The 20360-nt window shown below is 38.3% G+C and overlaps 1 protein-coding gene across 2 annotated transcripts in view; it reads right to left on the reverse strand.

The window, feature by feature from the left end:
* LOC140211033 (protein bicaudal D homolog 2-like) overlaps positions 1-16904 on the reverse strand; it is a 51537-nt gene extending 34633 nt beyond the window's left edge. For both annotated transcript variants that reach the window (XM_072280395.1, XM_072280394.1), the window contains exons 1-2: positions 16291-16904; positions 3141-3353 (exon numbers count right to left, since the gene is read on the reverse strand). In XM_072280395.1, the coding sequence (XP_072136496.1) occupies positions 3141-3353; positions 16291-16527 (450 nt within the window). In that variant the 5' untranslated portion in view covers positions 16528-16904. The remainder of the gene's footprint in view (positions 1-3140; positions 3354-16290) is intronic.
* Positions 16905-20360: the final 3456 nt, after the last annotated feature.

A 20360-nucleotide genomic window follows, 5' to 3' on the forward strand; every position in this document is an offset into this window, starting at 1 on the left:
TCAAGGTGGTTATGTATAAGAATAAGGATAATCCAGAAATTATGAACTGAGAGACCAGGAGGGAGTAGACTGGGAATAGCTACTTTCAGGCAAAGCTACACCAAATAAATGATAGATAGTCTGATGTGAAATAACGAGCTCATATCCAACATGTTTCAAAAAGAGTGAAATGTTAAGTTTACAAATTAAAGAACCTCAAATGCCACAGAGACAGATTTACAGCACAGGAAGAAACACTTCTACCCACCAAATCCACATCAATCAAAAACCTCCCATTTACTCTTATTCTACATTAACCTAATTTCTTTAGTCACCTCCCCATTCTCATCAACTTTCCCTAGTTTCTAAAATTCACCTATATACTAGGAACAAATTGTTTTTTTTTCTTTTTACTATCTCAGTGTAATTATACATGGCATGATCTGTGACGATGGAGTGCAAAACAAAAGTTTTTCACTGCATCTTGGTACCTGTCACAATGATGAACCAAATTTACAGTGACAATAGCCTTCCGATCTACATGCCCAGGCGGGTGGAAACCTACATGTTCACAGAATGTATAAACTCAATGCAGAGAGTACCCGAAGTCAGGTTTGAACCCAGGTCTCTGGTGCAGCCAGGAGACATCTTTACTGGTTGTACCACTGCACCAGTTTTCTGAATGGGTATTCAAAAGGACTTAACCTTGCTGGTCTTTACTGCAAGAGAGTTGAATTCCATGAACAAGAAAGTTTCTCCACAATATTGTACTTCAAAGACTGTCTCAATTACCATATATGATTTTTGTTTCTTTAATGCCTTGGAAGGTATACACCAAATGTTCGAGACCAATTTTGTGGGTGAGGGTATTTTGTGGGTTGGGGGAGAAAAAAAAGAGATCAATTTTCTCGTCAACACAATAAGCAACCATCTCATCAAAAAAAAAGCTTATGAGGATATTGCACCTCATGGGGGAAGTCAAGAACTAGGGACATGATCTCCACACAACGTAACTAACCACTAAGACTACGATGAGAAATTCCTTGGAAATCCCTGGAGGGAATTCCCACTCCTATTTAGAATCAGAGCAAAACAGAACAATTTATTCTTCTGCCCAAACAGTCCCTATTTCTTGCATTTGGCCAATATCTCTCTACACTCTGCCCCTCCATTTGTCTATCGAAACACTTCTTAAAATTATACTATTGTATCTGTTTCATCCACTTCCCCTGGCAGATCATTCCATATTCTCACCACCATGTCCATTATAAAGTTCTCCACTCTTACTCTAAATCTATGCCCCTAACTTTTGCCCTCACTAACCTGGGAAACTGCTGCCATCCAGCTGATTTACGCTTCATATTTCAATAAAGGTCACCCTTCATTCTCTTATGCTCCAAGGAGTGGACAAGCTCCCTACAGCTAGTCCTGGCAACATCTTTGTAAATCTTATCTGTACTCCTTCCAGGTTAACCACACCTTTCCTATAACAGATGAAAAAAAACCATGCATAGCACTCCCACTGCAGCCTCATCAACTACTTTTACAACTGCAACACAATTTCCCAACCCCTGCACTCAATGTCCTGACTAAATAAAGCCAGCACATTAAACAGTTCTTTTTTTAAAAAACACCCTGTGTACTTGCCATGTTTCTTTCAAAGAACTATGCACTTGTACTCCCAGGTTTCTGTTCCATTACACTTCCCAATGCCACAGCATTCAATAAGGAAGTTCCACACTGGTTTGACTTTCCACAATGCATTACCTCACACTTAACTGCACTGAAATCCATTTGCCACTCTTCAGTTCACTTCATAACTGATCATGTAATCTACAATAACCTACTTCACTATTACAACACCTGCTAATTTCTTGCTGTTATCTGCGGACTTACTGATTAAGGTTCACACATTTACATCCAGATCATTTATATGAATAACCAACATCAAGGGTCACAGCAACAATGCCTGAAGCACATCATTAGTCACCAGCCTACATTCTGAGGAATAGCCTTCAACCACCACCCTCCGCTCCCTACCTCCAAACCAATTCTGAACAGACCCAACAAGCTCTCCCTGGATTCCATGAAACCCAACCTTCCAGACCTGTCTACAATGCGTTTGTTCACATGAACTCTTACTTGTCAAATGGTTCTAAATTACCTATTTAACTCTAGCAACACCTAACAAGAATTTGAGGCAATGGTACCATGGTGTGCTTCCAAGTGAATTGTTTGCAATACATGCAGAAGTTAAATATGGAGGTGAGCACCCAGTAAAGAAGAGAGTACCTTAATTCAAATCTTCAGATCCACTGTTTTAATGCTAACAGCACCAAGGAGTAGAGAAACATCCTTGAAATACAATTAGTGAGGGAATTTAATCATTGTTGAATCTACTGCAAAGCGTTTGGATAGTATTACATCTATAACCTTAGGCTGGTTTTTTAAAATGGTATTTTGCGGTAGTACTAATGCCTTTCATTCAGAATACATTGTCTGAAAATGCCAGTCTGGATAACAAACATTGAATTAAGCATACATCTTAAATACAAAAGGTCTTTATTTACCAGCGCTTGAAGTGATTCTAAAAATCTTACACAATGTAATACTACTTCCTCATGAGGGACATGGAGTAATTTTGAAAGCATTTAAAATAATTAAAAATCACATGGAGAGAAAGTTATATTTGGAACAATTAACACAAAATGCTAGAGAAACTCAGGTCAGGCAGTATCTATGGAAAGGGATAAACAGTCAACATTTTGAGCTGAAACCAGTATTAAATTAAACAAGCAATTGTTCAATTTTCTCATGTTAGTTTGCCCCAGCCTGCATGGATATAGTTTACAAGCAACTAGGCTTAATTTGTATACTAAACTTGAAAGAAATAACATGTGTAAAATGGAACCCAATTCATTTTTATACTGATTATAGTTTTCTTTTCCTGCCAACTCTATTGAGATTAGTTAACAGAGAAATCTAAATCAAATGCAAGGCATTCCTGCTTTGAATGGCACAGACCTATGCAAGCCTCAAAATGAACACTGCATTCAAATACAAGATCCAAGGGAATGGGGAAGGACCAAAAGTAATACAGAACATGATACAAATGATGTTGAAAAGTAGATTTCTCGTTACTTCAATCTTTTTTTAATTACCTCTTTTAGCTGTTGTGTAATGGAAGCAAGATGGTCATTTTCAGACTGGACGTTAGCAAGTACATTTTTCATCTGTTTCAGTTCTGTCTGCAGCTCCAGAATCTTCCCCACATAATATGCTTCTTTGGAAGCAGACTCTTGAATCAATGACTCCTCACGACTCTCTCCATCAGCTGCCACCTTTTTGTGGTTACTATATGCTTGACCAAAAGCCTAAAAGAATAAAATACATGGAAGTGATATTTTCCAATGCTACAGTTCAGTTACTAAGATTTATTTTTAACAGCAGATGTGGAGAGCACAAGTATAATTCTTCATGTAAGATTATTACCATTATTGAGAGGTAGTTTCCAAGATACAAGAAGCAGTTAACAATTTTACACAATCAGTGAAAGAAAAATGTTGTGGCAATGACACATTTTCATTTCACACCAACTTATGAAATGTTGTGGACTCACTGTTTACAATCAGATCTGAATGGCACCACACAGATCAAGATGGAGATTTTACAAGGTAGCAAAATTTGAGATGGATGATCTTTATAGCCACCTGGCTGACAAAGTCCAAAGCTTTGCGCAAGGTCAATAAAAGCACCCCACCTCCGATTTTCTCTTGGAGTTGACCCTTAAAGATCATGTGCCTCTAGCTTAACAGAATCAGTACAGCATTTTAAGTAGCATTCTGCCAGTGGCATGAAGCAATTGAGGACAACTTGGGTAATGACTTTTTCCTGTGTCATACATCAAGGAGACCTTCTTACATACCTCAGATAAATTTATCTTCATTCTCGCTATGCATGCATCACCTGAGTAAGTCCTATGCTAAGTTCTACAAGATAAGATCCAACCAGTTTCCCTTCAACACTTTCATTTGCCTGGCTGAACTTATTCTTGAACTATATAATTTAAAGGGCTACTGGGAAAGAATAGAGAAATGGAACTGACTGAATTACTCTATAGAAAGCCAGCATGAATTTAACATACGGCACAACTCTTTTCTGTGCTATAGTGATTTTCTGACTGCAGATTGACTTACCTCTCAACTCATACACAAGCAAAAGTCACAAGGGTAAACTACAATATCCATGGTATTCTAAATTAGAAAGACTTCAAATATTTTCTAGAAGGGAGATTATGTTGTATCTAATAACATTACCATAGTCATACAATTGTCCTTCATTGCGCCAGCTCAGTGACTTCTATAAAACAAAACTTCATCTTGAAGTTGCGAGCTCTCACTGTGCAAAACAGGATAAACAGAGGAAGTGAAGTCTCCTTACAACCCTGACTCATAGGATGTTGTATTTAACCGGGAAAAGTTTGACAAACTATACTGAAGTCATGATACAGAAATAACTGGTTGAACAAAATTCAGCATTACAAATTTTTGCATTGAAACTACTTTGCAAAGTACTTAATTGGATATAGGACATCCCAAAGCCATGAAAAGTGCATGATATATTCATCCTTTGTCATAATGTTACTTGTACTTTACCAGCCACAATGTGGAAATTTAAGATGCAAAAAGTATTTGCAAATTTTCCTCTTCACCGTTACATGGAAGAATCGCCATTTTATTGAACAGCACAATAGAAAAAGATCTCAGCATGGGTGATAGCAGTGAACTATGATAAAACCAACACAGTAATCCGTTTGCCTCACCAAATGCTTTGCATGCTTAAGAGGGTAGTTAATCTTTGTAGACAACCACTCTGCAAATGCTTGGACAAGGGCAGCTCCGATCTCCAGACACCAAAAGCTGAGTAAAAAGCGATTTAATGGTCAGGATCAGAAATTGTTAATCAAACAAGGCATAAGAATATCCACCATTAGACTTTTCCATAAGAGGAAATATCGGCAACTTGGAATTAAGTTTGTGTGCCTGATGATTATTTTGTTTTCCTTAAATTTAGTAGCAGGAAATTTATATTCATTTTGTACTATGCATCACAAACAACATGACAAATCAAACATTGGATTAAGAGCAGACAGTTAGAGCTGAATTTCATCTACACCCTCTGAACTCAGCAAGCTTCCAGATGATGCCAATGATGGATAATGTATAGTTGAAAAAATAGGAAGGATAGATTCTTGGGGAACTCAAGGTAATGCGAGGAGAACTTTTCTAAGACGATTCTCTGGCTACCACATCCTAGATAAAAACTGAACCAAGCCAGTTCCAGGTGGTGATTAATACAAGACACTAGAGAAAGGTGGTGCATCAAAGGCAGCAGAAAAATAGCAACACATAAGAGTGGACATAGACAAACAATGCAATTTGGGACTTTGATATGGATCAAATAATTTATAAGGGCAGTACAGTACTTTTGCTAGTCTGACATAGATCTTAACAAGTTCCTATATGGAACATTAAAATAAAAGCCCATCTGATTCAAGGACAACTAAGTCAATTTTAGATCCAAAATTAACACACTGGCAAAAAGTCAAAGATAATGGATGTTTCTGTGGCTGGAAAGCTATTACCCAGTGGAATTCTACATAGTTTGGTACTTGGTCATTTGTTTTTTTACAATTATATTTTAGCAATTCAGAGCTAAATATAGCAAAGGGGAATTTGAAAACGATAAAAAAAGCCATGTGCCAGAAAATTTTAGATTGTAGAAAGATATAATTAATCTATTAGTCTGGCAGGAATAAAAAGGCAAATAGAATTTAAACCATTTGGGGAAATGCAATTTTACAATATAATGAAAATAAAAATTGCATATGCTGGAAATCTGAAATAAACACAAAATGTTGGAAACTCAGGTGATCAAGCAGCATCTGTAAAAACAACATTTCAAGTCTGGGACCTTTGGAATGTCAGCACAATAGGATGGTGAAGGTGGTTAAAAATATATTCACATATACAAAGAGACAGAACTAGCCCAGGTGTGTGCGCGCGCGCACACACACACACACACACACACACACACACACACACACACACACACACACAATCTCTCTTTCCCAATGAACATTTCACCAGCTACATCTCTGCTCTTTACTACCCTCTAGGAAGGCAAATACAACCTGTAATCTTCTTATCATATATACAACCAGTGTTTCATGGAAGGAGAACTGAGCCTTGAATGTTTGAACTCCTTTCACTGATGAGTGAATCCAAAGTTAATATCATTTACAGAGCTGCAGTCTATATCCCAGCTTTAGCTTAATCCCAACTCAAGGACATGACAAAGGCAGGAAATAATTCTGAAACACTAAATTAAAAAGAAACGTTTAGAGTAATAACATTAAGAATTAAGCAGATGGAGGAAGACTGATTTTAAAAGAATATGAAAAGGACAAAGGATTTTGGCAGAACAAGATTTTGGTCATTCATTACAGACCTGCAAATCTACATTTTAAAACAAAACCTGGAAGATCAAAATTCAATATACTTATTTTTATTAACTGGGACCTATACATTGTATACAACTTCTTTGAAGTTTCAGGAATAAGGAGTAAAGTAGCAAAAACAAAGATCTTAAATTTAGGAATGTATTTCTTTCAATATTAGTGACGCCTTAGCACTAATGGACACTGCTTTAGATCAGGACATTTTATTTTATTGCCTTACAACATAGAAGTGGGCCACTTGATCCTGCTCTCAAGACAAATCCCAGTTCCATTTTCCTGCAATGAAAACAAACATTGGGGAAACCATATAATCACAGAGAGAACATACAAACTTCACGCAGCACAGAATCTGAATTGCTGGAATTTTGAGACAGTTGCATCACTTGCAGCACATTGTCGTGACCGATTATTCAACACACTAAACTATTAGTATTGGGTTATTATCACAGGTACACAGATACAGTGAAAAGCTTGTTTTGCATACTGTTAATACAGATAAATTCATTACATCGCAGTAAAAAAACAATGCAGAATACTGAAAGTACAGTGCAGGTAAATAATAAAGTGCACAATCATAACGAGGTAGATTCTGAGGCCAAATCCACATTATTGTACAAAACAACACACATCAAAGTTGCTGGTGAACGCAGCAGGCCAGGCAGCATCTGTAGGAAGAGGTGCAGTCGACGGTTCAGGACGAAGGGTCTCGGCCTGAAACGTCGACTGCACCTCTTCCTACAGATGCTGCCTGGCCTGCTGCGTTCACCAGCAACTTTGATGTGTGTTGCTTGAATTTCCAGCATCTGCAGAATTCCTGTTGTTTTATTGTACAAGAGATCTGTTTAAGAATCTCCTAACAATGGGATAGAAGCTTTCCTTGAGCCTGGTCGTATGTGATTTCAGGTTTTTGTATCTTCTGCCTAATGAGGGAGGAGAGAAGACAGAATATCCAGAATGGCAGGGATCTTTGATTCTGCTCACTGTTTTATTTAGGTCGTGAGAAGTATAGACAGCGTCCATAAAGAGGAAGCTGGTTCTGGTGATGTACTGAGTTGTGTTCATAACTCTCTGCAGTTTTTTGCAGTCACATGCAGAGGTGCCATACCAAACTGTTAAGCATCCATTCATTCCCCCCATCCCTTCCCACCAATCTCCCTCCTGGCAATTATCCTTGCAAGCGGAACAAGTGCTACATCTGCCCTTACACTTCCTCCCTCACCATTATTCAGGGCCCCAGACAGTCCTTCCAGGTGAGGCAACAATTCACCTGTATACTGTGTCTGGTGCTCCCGGTGTGGCCTTCTGTATATTGGTGAGACCCAACGGAAACCGTTTCACTGAACACCTATGCTCTGTCTGCCAGAGGAAGCAAGATCTCCCAGTGGCCACACATTTTAATTCCACGTCCCATTCCCATTCTGATATGTCAATCCACGGCCTCCTCTACTGTCAAGATGAAGCCACACTCAGGTTGGAGGAACAACACCTTATATTCCCTCTGGGTAGCCTCCAACCTGATGGCATGAACATAAATTTCTCTAACTTCCGCTAATGCCCCTCCTCCCCTTCTTACCCCATCCCCTATTTTATTCATTTATTATTCTCCCCCCTTTTTTCTCTCTCTTTCCCTCTCACAATCACTCCTTGCCTGCTCTCCATCTTCCTCTGGTGCTCCTCTCCCACTTTCTTTCTCCCATATCTCCAGCTTTGTTTCCCTTTAGCCAATTGACTTCCCAGCTCTTAGCTTCATCCCTCCCCCTCCTGTCTTCTCCTATCATTTTGGATCTCCCCCTCCCTCTTTCAAATCTCTTACTTCTTTCAGTCAGTCCCGACGAAGGGTCTCGGCCCGAAACGTCGACTATACCTCTTCCTATAGATGCTGCCTGGCCTGCTGTGTTCTACCAACATTTTGCGTGTGTTGCTTGAATTTCCAGCATCTGCAGATTTTCTCGTGTAAGCATCAGGACAGAAGGCTTTCTATGGTGCATTAATAAAAATAGGTAAGAATCTGTGCATTGCTCTGGAATTCCAGCATCTGCAGGATCTCTTACATTTATGCATCACTGCACGTTTGCTCTCCACAATGAAAATGAGTGAGGTGATCTTGCTTTCCAACTGGGATGTGCCAGAATGAAGAAGTTGTAACCATTGGAGGAGACTGTGACCTCACTGTCTTTTGTGGAGAGGTTTATAGCATCACGAGGGTTTTAAAAGGATAGATAGAGAGAAGACATTTCCTATTCTGCAGGTAACTAATAAGGGGGTGTGAATGCATGACAAGCTAAAATAAACCCAACAAGGAATTCTCAAGGAACTCCTTCTCCCAGAGTGAGTTTCTAGAACTTGTTTTCATAGGGAGTAGTTGTGGAAAATATTGTACCTGTATTTGAAGGGAAGGTAGATAAATACAAGGGATGAAACGGAAAATTATCCAGGAAGGAGAATTAGATGGAGCTGGTTGGGAAAGCTGCAATCTGATTGAGACCTATCAAATATTGAAAGGCCGAGATGGAGTGGACATGGATGTTTCCAGTTGTGGGGGAAGTCTAGGGCCAGAGGGCACAGCCTCAGAATATAAGGATGCACTCTTAGAACAGATAAGGAGGAATTTCTTCAGCCAAGGGTGGCAAATCTGTGGAAGGCTGTGGAGGCCATGTTATCGGGTATATTGAAAGTGGAAGTTGATAGGTTCAAGGTTTTATGGGGAGAAGGCAGGAGAATGGGACTGAAAGGGATAATAAATCAGCTTGATGGAATGGCAGGGCAAGCTCAATGAGACAAAAGGCCTAATTCTGCTCCTGTCTTATGGTTACATGAACTTGCTGAATCTTCTTTTGCTCTGAAGTAGAAGTGCTAGCAAGTTTTTTTGGCCATGACATCAATGTAGTTTGACCAGGACTAGGTGATGCTCCACACCTAGGAACTTGAAGCTGTCAATCTCAACACCATTGATGTAGACAGAAGCAAATGCACCATCCTCCCCCATCCTTTAAATGAATGTCAATCATATAAAGGCATGCCAACTCTGTTAATGTTTAGAGATGAGATCTGACTAATAATGGCTGTGCTTTCGCCCATTTTACATCAAAACAAATCTGAAGCTCGGAAACCCTAAGTTTGATTAATATCTGCAGTGGGGATACCACAAAAATTTTAGTGTACCTTTGCAGAGTTAGGAATTTGTTTATCAGGGGACAGCCAAATGCTTAATTTCGTTAGCTAGTGAAGGTTTTTGTCATGTACCTTTCAATTACATTTCACATGAAATTAAAAACGTTAATGCACAACATGAGCACAAATCTTAATCCCCAAGGAATTTCAAATGTGAGTGTGCATAACCATGCACACTACAGAGACCATTGTAAACAAATACTCAGTCCCATTCATCTCTTTTCTACACTTCGAAATACCTTCAAAAGGATGTTCTCATAATGTGCATGTTTATTATTACTAGAACTCAAGCAGAAATTCTTTGTTCACAACTGGACAGATGTAACTGCAGGCAATCAAGGACACACAAAATCTAAACTGCGCCTTACACAGAGGAATGCTGTGACAGATGAGATTTATGAACAGTCTCAGTTCTTCACATCTAGATTTATCCAGGAGGTATTCCAACACTGCAGTTCTTGTTTCACATTCACTCACAAATCAAAACCACGGTTATTGTATCATAGCAAAAAAAACCCAAAAAATTCCAACCTACAAATAGTGAAAAAAAAACCTATGTATATACCAAGAAACACACATCAAAGTTGCTAGTGAACGCAGCAGGCCAGGCAGCATCTCTAGGAAGAGGTACAGTCAACGTTTCAGGCCGAGACCCTTCGTCAGGACTAACTGAAGGAAGAGTGAGTAAGGGATTTGAAAGTTGGAGGGGGAGGGGGAGATCCAAAATGATAGGAGAAGACAGGAGGGGGAAACTGAAGGAAGAGTGAGTAAGGGATTTGAAAGTTAGAGGGGGAGGGGAAGATCCAAAATGATAGAAGACAGGAGGGGGAAACTCTTCCTAGAGATGCTGCCTGGCCTGCTGCGTTCACCGCAACTTTGATGTGTGTTGCTTGAATTTCCAGCATCTGCAGAATTCCTGTTATTTGCGTATAACAACTTTTTGTCCCCAAAATCTCTGCAAACTTCCAATGCACAAGAGAAAGCTCAGATGGTTTGCAATAATGTGGGATGCTAGATGGGTGCCTATACTAGAAACAGCAATTTAATCGGCAAATCAAAGTAACAAATTTCACTAATCCAAGGTTTACATTCACCTGTATTTTTGCAACCATGACACTGAAGCTATTAGCTGTACTTTAAATTAATTCTAAATTGTATGATTTGATTGGCAGTCAAATTTCTCAACACTTGGATATTCTAACCTGAATTAACTGAGAATCTCCCTACAAAATAGGTTAGACTTTATTACTGAATATGGCCTTTATGAACAGAATAAAGTGCATTTTCAAACAGCAAGATATTTACATGCAGAAATACCAACACACCTACCGTAACCAATACTTGAATCCAACAAATCATACCTGCCCTATGACTTATTAACTTGTAAGCTATTGTATGCAGATCATGAAGTCCTATTTAGAGGCCATTAAGAACAAAGAATACACATCCAGCCCCTTGCCAAAAAAGAGGCACTTGCGCTTATTCATATTTTCAACACCTTGAAGAACTTGCCTTTCATACAAATACAAAAATGGATACAATGCCAAAAAAAGAGACATTAGCAGAGATGATGTTGGTAGGAATGATGAAAAGCTTGGCAAAACTTAAAAGAACCTGACAAAAGGAGCAAGGTAGCTAGCTTAAACAAAAACAGATCTAGAATGGAATTCCAGAGTTCAAATAATTGAAAGCATAGCTACAAGTTGTGAAGTAAAGGCCTTAAATCTGGAGCCAGAAATGTTTGGAAATAAGGAATGCAAAACTGCAAAATTTACAAAGATAGAGAGGTAAAAGCACAAAAGGAGTTTAATCAGGAGGGTGAGCATTTTAAACCAAAGGTAGTGAGTGAAAGCAGGAGTGCAATTTCAACACCCCATATACTATTTTCACTATTTATTGCCAGTCTGAAAAGAGCTGCCAGTGCTTGCAATTCAATTTTACTAATGGTACGAACACTTTTCCAAATCCTGAACCCTCTTAGTAAAATGATAATTCATGCTTTTATTGGAGACTTAATACAGGATTAAGGCTTAATTCAAACACTTTCTAAAATAAATCAATGTAATTGCAGGAACAAATGGCAGATATATGCACAGCTGAAAAGAATCAGAATCAGGTTTAATATCATTGGCATACATTGTGATATTGTTGTTTTGCAGCAGTACATTGCAATACAGTAATAAAAACTAAACTACTACGTTTATATAAAAATAATTAAATAAATAGTGCAAAAAGAGGAAAAATAATGAGGTAAAGCTTTATGAAGGGACAATCTGGCAGAACTACATGTCTGATACTATGAACACAACAGCTGAAAGTAACCACCTATCAGACAGCTGATTCTCTTTCCTCCCTTCCAGTCTCTGCAAACATCCCCCTTCACACACATTTGACTCTCACACAAGGCTTGATCATGCACACAAGACAGCAATTACTCAGCCTCACGCTGTGGAAATGCAGCTGCTACCTCTTTTGCATGTCCAACACCAAGAATACAAAAAGCTTTATTCATCAATATGCAGATCAGAAACCAGGCTCTCCATGCTTTCTGCTCATGCTTTCAGCACTCTACAGACTACCAATGTCACTGTGCATTAAAAGTCAGCTGATCTTCATTTGTCACGCAGTCATTTTCCATATACTGTATTGTAGATTTTAAATGCGATATGTTGCTTTGCCATTCAATTGTTCTCAAAATCCTTAACTATCGATTACTCACATTATGTTTATTTCTAAAATATTACGTTAAGTGTTAAGATAATAAAGAATGAAAAGGACATTGCTTATGAAACTCAGCTGAAATCCCACAATGTAAAGAATTGTTAATGCATACGAATCATTATCTAAGCCCCACAGCTTAAATTCACAAGTGTTATTGCTGACCCTGAAACAACAAAATGTCCTAAAAAAAAATTCAATGCTCCTCAGAGAAGGAAATCTGAGCTTCTTATCAAGTCTAATGCAATTCAAGACCAACAATTTATTCTTAACTGCTCTCTGAAATGGCAATATTCCAATGCCAGTTTTGGATAGATAATAAATGCCTATCAGACAACTGACAATGTCCGACAAATTTTTTTTAAAGAAATCATCAACCAAACTTGCAATAATCAAGAAAACTGTAGCTGCTGAAAAGCTGAAACAAAACAATGGCAGAGAAACGTTAGCAAAAGAGTCAATGAACTTGCATCTCTGCCTGACCAGCTGTGTGTTGTTTCCGTATTTTTATTTTCAATTCAAATAATGATTTTTTTTTAAAAAGTACAGTAACTCAATAGGTAAAATCTTTAGGCGAAGACTTAGAATGGGAAACTTGCTACCCAGCAACAAATAGTCTACTGGAGCAACTCAGCAAGTCAAGAAGCATTTGTGGTGGGAAGGCAACTGTCTACATTTCAGGTCAAAATGCTGTATCTCAACTTGTACAATTCATTTTAATGAAAACAAAAAGCAATGAGAACAAGTCCAAGATAACTTGGAGTTAAATTTAAAATGCTGTCAGTCCACTTTGAGTGTGGTTGTTAAAAAATGTTTGAAATATTTGTGAATTTCAGAGACCTTCACACGCATTCAATCTCCCATATAACTGGCAAGCCCATGAGACATAGCTTAACTAGATGTCAAAGCAAGTGGGCAGGTCTTGACAGATTCAGCCAGGGCTTTGTCTTTCTTAAAAGATCAGGAGATGGCTTCCTGGAAGAACACCATACCCATGAAATCACTTCAGGTGCATGCAACCTTCAAGGACAGACAAATGGCAAGCTCAATTAAAAAATCTGGGTCATCAGGCAAAAGGAAGATATATACATAATCATTAGTAAAAGTAGAAAGTGCTCTAGAGCTTATCTTGAAAATATATTCCTTTCAAGCTTTCTGAATCCGGCAAACTCTAACCCATGAAGAAGCTTTGCATGAGTTATTTATTCTCCAACTGAATCATCCTCTTATGCTGGACAATTTTTAAAATCAAGCAAAGTACACAGAGCATCAGTCACATAAGTTATACACCAAAATACTGGAACGACCAGGCACAAACTAACATTGCAATGATGTACTCCAACACTTTGAGTTGTATGCTGAAATTATGGGGCTGCAAAGACAATATCTGTATTATTTGTTTTCACAAATATGTTTAATAAATTTGACCTCCATCTCCATTACAAAATGTTAATATCTGGATATAGAACCCTACTATGAATCTCAGTCTTTACAAGATTAAGCCCTGCCACTCTTCTAATTTATCCGTAAACAAACAAATTGTAATTGTTAATAATAGAAAATCTATGCTGAATACACATCATTGTGATGTAGCATTTGACCCATTCCTCACATTAATAAGAAAGCCATTTCTAACTTGCCAATTATGAAGAATTGCCATTTCTTCCAATGGAGCGCTTGGAGCTACAATAACCTCATGCAATTATACAGAGAGAGAACAAAATCACCAATTAATTAAACCAAATCAACTAGTCAGAGGGTTTTGGAAGTGCCATTCCTTTTTAAAAACTGACATTTTATTGACATATTGGCAACCCTGGAGATCCTATAAATGCCACAGACACATCACAAACCATAACTTCTGCTTGATATTCCAACTCTCACCTTTAACAACATTAAATGCTTCTATGTAAAACATGTTAAAAATATTGTTTTCTCTCAAATTATATGTTATTTTGCATTGCAGGTTGCAAATATCAAACATCAATGGCACATTTAGAAACACAAATGTAAAGGCTTCTATGAATTACGAATCCCCCTGTAACTTTTTTCAAAAGCCAAAAAAAAATCCTGCAACTATTAATAAGACCCAGTTGTTTAATCTGCAAATTTTCCTTTTCAGAATTAAAACACTGCAAAGAAGATGTAGCAGAAGTATATTAAGTGAACAAAAGCAAACATTTTTGGGAAGTGAAACAGACAAGTTGGCGACACCAAAATTGTTAGCAGGCTAATAAACAACACTGTCATTTGTTAAATAATATTTTTTGCCTATAACTTGCAGCCAGGGATGGAAAGGTGTACAGTGCCGGAAAGGAGGGTATCTTAACACACTGACTTTTCAAAATATTGAAAAAATCTGAAATTAACAAGGTACAGAGAATGCCAGAAAAGTCAGGGGGTAAGGCAGGAACTGTGAATGGAGAAAAACTCCACAGATGCTGAACTAGGGCTGCAATGTCAGAAATTACAGTGCTCATTATATCCAAGATCCCCCAGACAAAATATTACACTTTTTAAAAGTTTAAAATATTATTGGTTTAGAGATGTTCCATCAAAAATCATCAACTTCTCTCTAAATGACTTACAATGGAAATAGAAGAGACTGCAGATGCTGGAATCTGAAGCAACACACTGCTCAATTGGCTGAGATCTACCAGGTTTCATGCTGCTAACTGACCTATGAAATGTTTTTATTTCAGATGGCCATCTGCAGTATTCTACCTTGAGACTGAAGTCATATTATTTGAAATAAAAAATTTAAGATCCTCATAATTACTAAATATTAGTGTTGAGGGACTTTGTTAAATAAAATCTATGATTTAAAAAATTATACAACATAATTTCTATGCTGTAGTTTTTCTATGGTTTCTATAAAAAGTTTTGCTTTAACTCTGATCTTTTAGTGCATTTTTAAATATGGTTTTCATATATTAAAGCTTTTAAAGCTTCCATTCAAAATGCACAGTTCAAAGGTAATGTTTAAAACTATTCTACAGATTGTCTTATTCAAACCAGTTTTCCCAAGACAAAAATAAATAACTTCAAAGCAGAACAAAGGCAATACAACTATGAAAGTTATTTCACATCAATATGTTTATTGCAGAATAAAACAGTGCTGTGTTGGCATAATGTTGCAACCAAGTGAGGCTTTAGGTCAGTCCAAACTCATGATTTTCTTGCGGCTTCCTAAATCAAACCAGCATGCTTGAACCAAGAGCCAGAAAGAGAATTCTTGAGTGGAAGTCAAGATGAGTCACTTTATTCAACAACTTCCGAGTGACTAACGCAGAAATGCTACGGAAGAATTGTCCTTCTTCAGAATATATCTATTACAATACGCAGATTGCTATATTCAACGTGAAACGATTTTGTTAAAAATTACGCTTTGAAATTCATCATTGTATGGGGAAAATTAGCACTGAAAATTCCCTACAAAATTGTTTCCTCAGTAAACGGATGTGCTTAGTTTACATTTTGAACATAGGGGAGGGGGTAATGTAGCTATTCATCATCACGGAATGGCAAATATGAGGGTATGCCTCTGGGGAGAGCACTGATGGATCCAAGATTGAGATCAAAGGGATGTAGGAATGAAAGACAAAGCGTAAAAGAAATCCATTCTGCCAATTATCACAGGGCATTCAAAGATGTGATCCCTTACCCCACAAGCCAACAAGCACAAAGTGAAACTATTATTCCTGGCAGTACAGATTATCAAGATAAAGTTTGAATCTGTCAACGGTTAAACGCCCGTTAGTAGTGGGTGGGGATTCGCTCTGGTCAGTTCTCCGTTGACGAATCTGACCATTACATTTTGAATGAATACCTATTTAAAAGCAACCGTTAAAAAAGAGTGTGTCAGACTGTGATTTATTCTTTGTTCTTCTCAGAAGCCTCACCTCTCGGAGCTGCTCCAATTCCTGTTTGACCGTCTCGTACTCGCTCTCCAACTCGTCGTACTGCTGCTTCAGCGTCTGTTTCTCCTCCAGCACCACCAGCCCGTACTCGGCCGCCTGAATCTTCTCCTGGGTTGTCTCGCTGAGCTCCCGGTTCAGCCTTTCCACCTCGGTGCGCAGAAAATGCTCCCTCTGCATGGTGGTCGTCTCCTCCTCCTCTTCCCCATGCTGCTGCTGCATGGCGCTCACCGGGGACAGCGGGAGGAGGGGGGGAGAACAACCTTGGCCCGATTCGGCCAACGGAGCCGCGAAACTGTCTTTAACCGCGGTTGTGCGACGACCGCCCTCTGCCCGCCACCATGTCTCAGCTGTCCGACCAGCTCAGTGTTCGCTAACGTCAGGCGACGGCGGAGCCCAGGAGGAGGAGACACAACTGGAGGAGGAGGAGAAAGGGGGGAGAGTGGGTGGACGAGGAATGCGCCCCCGACACCTGCCCCTGCGGAACGTTTTACTCGTTGGATGACCGAGCCCAGCTCGGGTTAAAGGGCCGGGCCCGTGACCGTGCCGCTAAACTGCTGCTCGCCGGCCGGGCCGGACCGCACCGCCATAGTGATTGACAGCTCCTTGGCAGCCGCTGACGTCAGCGCCTTGGCTGGAGCGAGGAGCCGCCCGCGCCCGCGCCCGCCGGCCGGTCGCGAGCAGGAGCCGGGGCCGCGCTCTCGGTCAAACAGCTGCAGGGACGGCTCGCCGCGAACGGGCACTCAAAAATAGCTTTCCAACTATCACTTCTTTAGCATGGGTTACCTTGCCAACTTGAAACACTCCCTTTTCAAATATGTGTCAATAAACTCCGATTTCGTCACCAATATTGTGGATTTCAAACAATCATGAAATATGGTGGTCGTGGAATTCAGACTCCCACATCTGTGAAATAAACGTATTGTTCAAATAATCAGTGAGACTTTAAAAAAACAATAGCCCTCCGCTTGCTTTTTTTTAAAAAAAAGCTTTTTTGTTAATTTACATGTGTAGTCATGGTGATGTGACAAAATGAAGTTCATTGATAGACGGTACAAGAGACCACGAATGACAGACGTTAGCCACTGGTTAGGAGTCAAATTCGAAAATAGTTTTTACACAAAGGATCTTGGAAATCTTGAACTTCTTCCCTCCCCCATCGTCTGCCGCAATAAAAATCCTGCGGGTGTTGTATCAAATGAAATTGACAATGCTAAGGACAAACTGACGTCTGTTAGTAAATGGAGAAGGAAGCCATTTGGACTATTGTGCGTGTGTGAATTCTTTTGTTGCTCCGTCGGATTTTGCTGATCGCTTCAGCCATATTTTGCTCCAGTAACTCAAATTTTGAAATATTATTGACAAACACATTTGAACACTGTGGCTTTTAACATCAATTTAATCGTTGTTTGTTTCAATAACGAAAATTGGTTAGTAGATAATCGTAGAAATAATGAAGCGGACTTTTCGACTTGACCTTTAATTCCGTTTTTTTTCCCACAAATGCTGCCTGACCTGCTTTGTTGCCAGCATTTTTGTTTTTATTTCAGATTTCCAACATTGTCCATCAATTACTCCCTCCGCCAAGTTACATGAAGAATTGCACTGTTAAAACTGTTGCCCATAATTTTCAAATTAAATCTTAGGACATTATTATACATCAAATTAACATCCACACAGGAAAATGAAGATCATTTGGGGTCGTTTACAGAGCATGATGATCTGTTGGCTATTTCTGAATGTTGACATCCCTATTTTAATATTCTTGAGCAATGTGTTAACAATAATATGATTTTGAGTTTAAAGAGTGTGACGTCATCCTTGCAGACAAGCTTATGCTAGGTGTTTATTTCTGTATCAGAAAATGAATGAGTAAATTTTAAAATATTCTAACAATCTAAAATCAGGCAACACAATACATAAATCAACTTACTCATAATCCTAAGCATTTGAGCTAGAATATTTTAGACAGCATGGTACAGGCCCTTCAGCCCATGATGTTGTGCCAACCTTTTAAATTATTCTGAGATCAAGCTAACACTTCCCTCCTACTGATTAGCAATATTAAAGAAGTCTCCCAATGGGTTCCTGTAATCAACCTAGTTTATTAATTACAGTTATTGCATTGTTCTTACCTTAATAATAAAGTACAAACTTTCTTCCTGGCCCCCCATGAAGATGCAAATCTGCACTGCAGTACATTTCCATATACTGAAAGCAGCCTACTGTTTTGTTTTTCATGAGTTATCAATAGTTGCAATTTCAATAGTTAACCCGGTTAATTAGGCCCAACAAATTCCTATAAAAATTAGTCCTATCAAACTACAAGAGTGCTTACATCAGGAATTCTGCAGATGCTGGAAATTCAAGCAACACACATCAAAGTTGCTGGTGAATGCAGCAGGCCAGGCAGCATCTGTAGGAAGAGGTGCAGTCGACGTTTCAGGCCAAGACCATGTTACCCTCTGACAGTCAATTGCAAGTATCTGTCCATGCCTTCTTCTTTCAATCTTTTTTTATTGATTTAAAAGAATACAAACCAGAGGAGAGGTTATCTCAAATACATATTTCAATAATAGTACAAACAAAGAAAGGAATATACACTGTCAAAATGATATATAGTATTAAGCTAATATAAAGAGAGAAAAGAACCACCTCTCCTCTTAACAGTTCATAGAAAAAAAGACTCAAGATTTCTTGTTATTGAGAAAAAAAACCACTAAACTAACCTAAAACAAAAAAAGGGGGACTGGGCAGTCCATTTTGAGGATACAGTTTAAAAAAAGGGAAAATCCTTCTGATCAAATCTAAAACTTCACGGAGAGAAAAAAAATTAACTGGAAAAGTAAAAAGAATTAGATCATATGAAAATATTAAATAAAAGGTCACCAAGTTTGCTCAAATTTAAAAGATGTATCAAACGTCCAACTCCTTTTTTTCTCCAAACTTAAACAAGACATAATGGAGGAGAGCCAAAAAAAAAACAGTAGAAGGATTGGGATCCTTCCAGTACAATAGAATAGCTCTCCTGTCCATGCCTTAGTGCATTCAGTACTGATTGGATGGGAGTTATGCCTTCTTGAAATGTAGCATTATATTTGTTATTTCTATTTCTCACTTCTTAAGTTTTGCTATAAGACAAGTTAATAAGACTCTCCTTCACAATATCGTATGAAAAATATCCAGAGTGGAAAGTGGAAATCCATGTTTCATATCTACAGATTGTGACAAAGGACCGCCAACACAGTTCTGATTAAAGAATTTTGCCTGATAATTAACTCTGTTCCCCTTTAACAGATCCTGACCTGCTGAGTATTTCCAGGAAGTTCTCCTTCAATTTGAGTTTGCCAGCATCTGTATTTTCTCAGTTTGCAACTAGATTCAACAAGGCTTTAGTAGTTTCCTTGATTCACCATTGTTGAAATTATCGCTCAGATTGGTGCCTGATATTTCAAGCATTCTTATCAATATAAAATATTTAGACTGGATTCCCTAAAACTATGACATGTAACTATTTGAGACAACCTGTTGATGTTTACTTATTATTTTAATGATACAATCCACTTTTGAATTTTCCCTCCTCCCTACATTTCTATTGTAATCAGATAGAGACTTGTTCCATAGTATTTTATTCAATGTTACATTTTTATAAAATCTCTAGGCTATAAATTAAATTTTGTCACCTCCAAATACTTAGATGATTCTAACAGTGAAATTTTGTATCACTCCATTTCTTCTAATCATTTCAATCTTCTCATTTTTGCTTATATCTATCAATTGACAGAAATCTGTCATTCAGTGAACTTACAATAAAATAAAATTCAATTTTCAATAAATGTTAGTAAACCAATTTCAATCCGATCAAGATGGCACCTGTATATAACATTCCCTCAGTTGACATGTTCCAGAAACGGATTGTTTCACTTCTTTTATGTCTGTTTTTCAACTTAAATGTGTTTCTGAACTGTTAGAGCCTGCAATTTACAGCTTGGAGAGCTATTGAATGATTTGGTGCTTTGCCGTTTCCAAGAAGATTCCGGGATGCAAGTGCAAGC

The sequence above is a fragment of the Mobula birostris genome, chromosome 16 (genome assembly GCF_030028105.1).
Source record: "Mobula birostris isolate sMobBir1 chromosome 16, sMobBir1.hap1, whole genome shotgun sequence".
NCBI lineage: Eukaryota > Metazoa > Chordata > Chondrichthyes > Myliobatiformes > Myliobatidae > Mobula > Mobula birostris.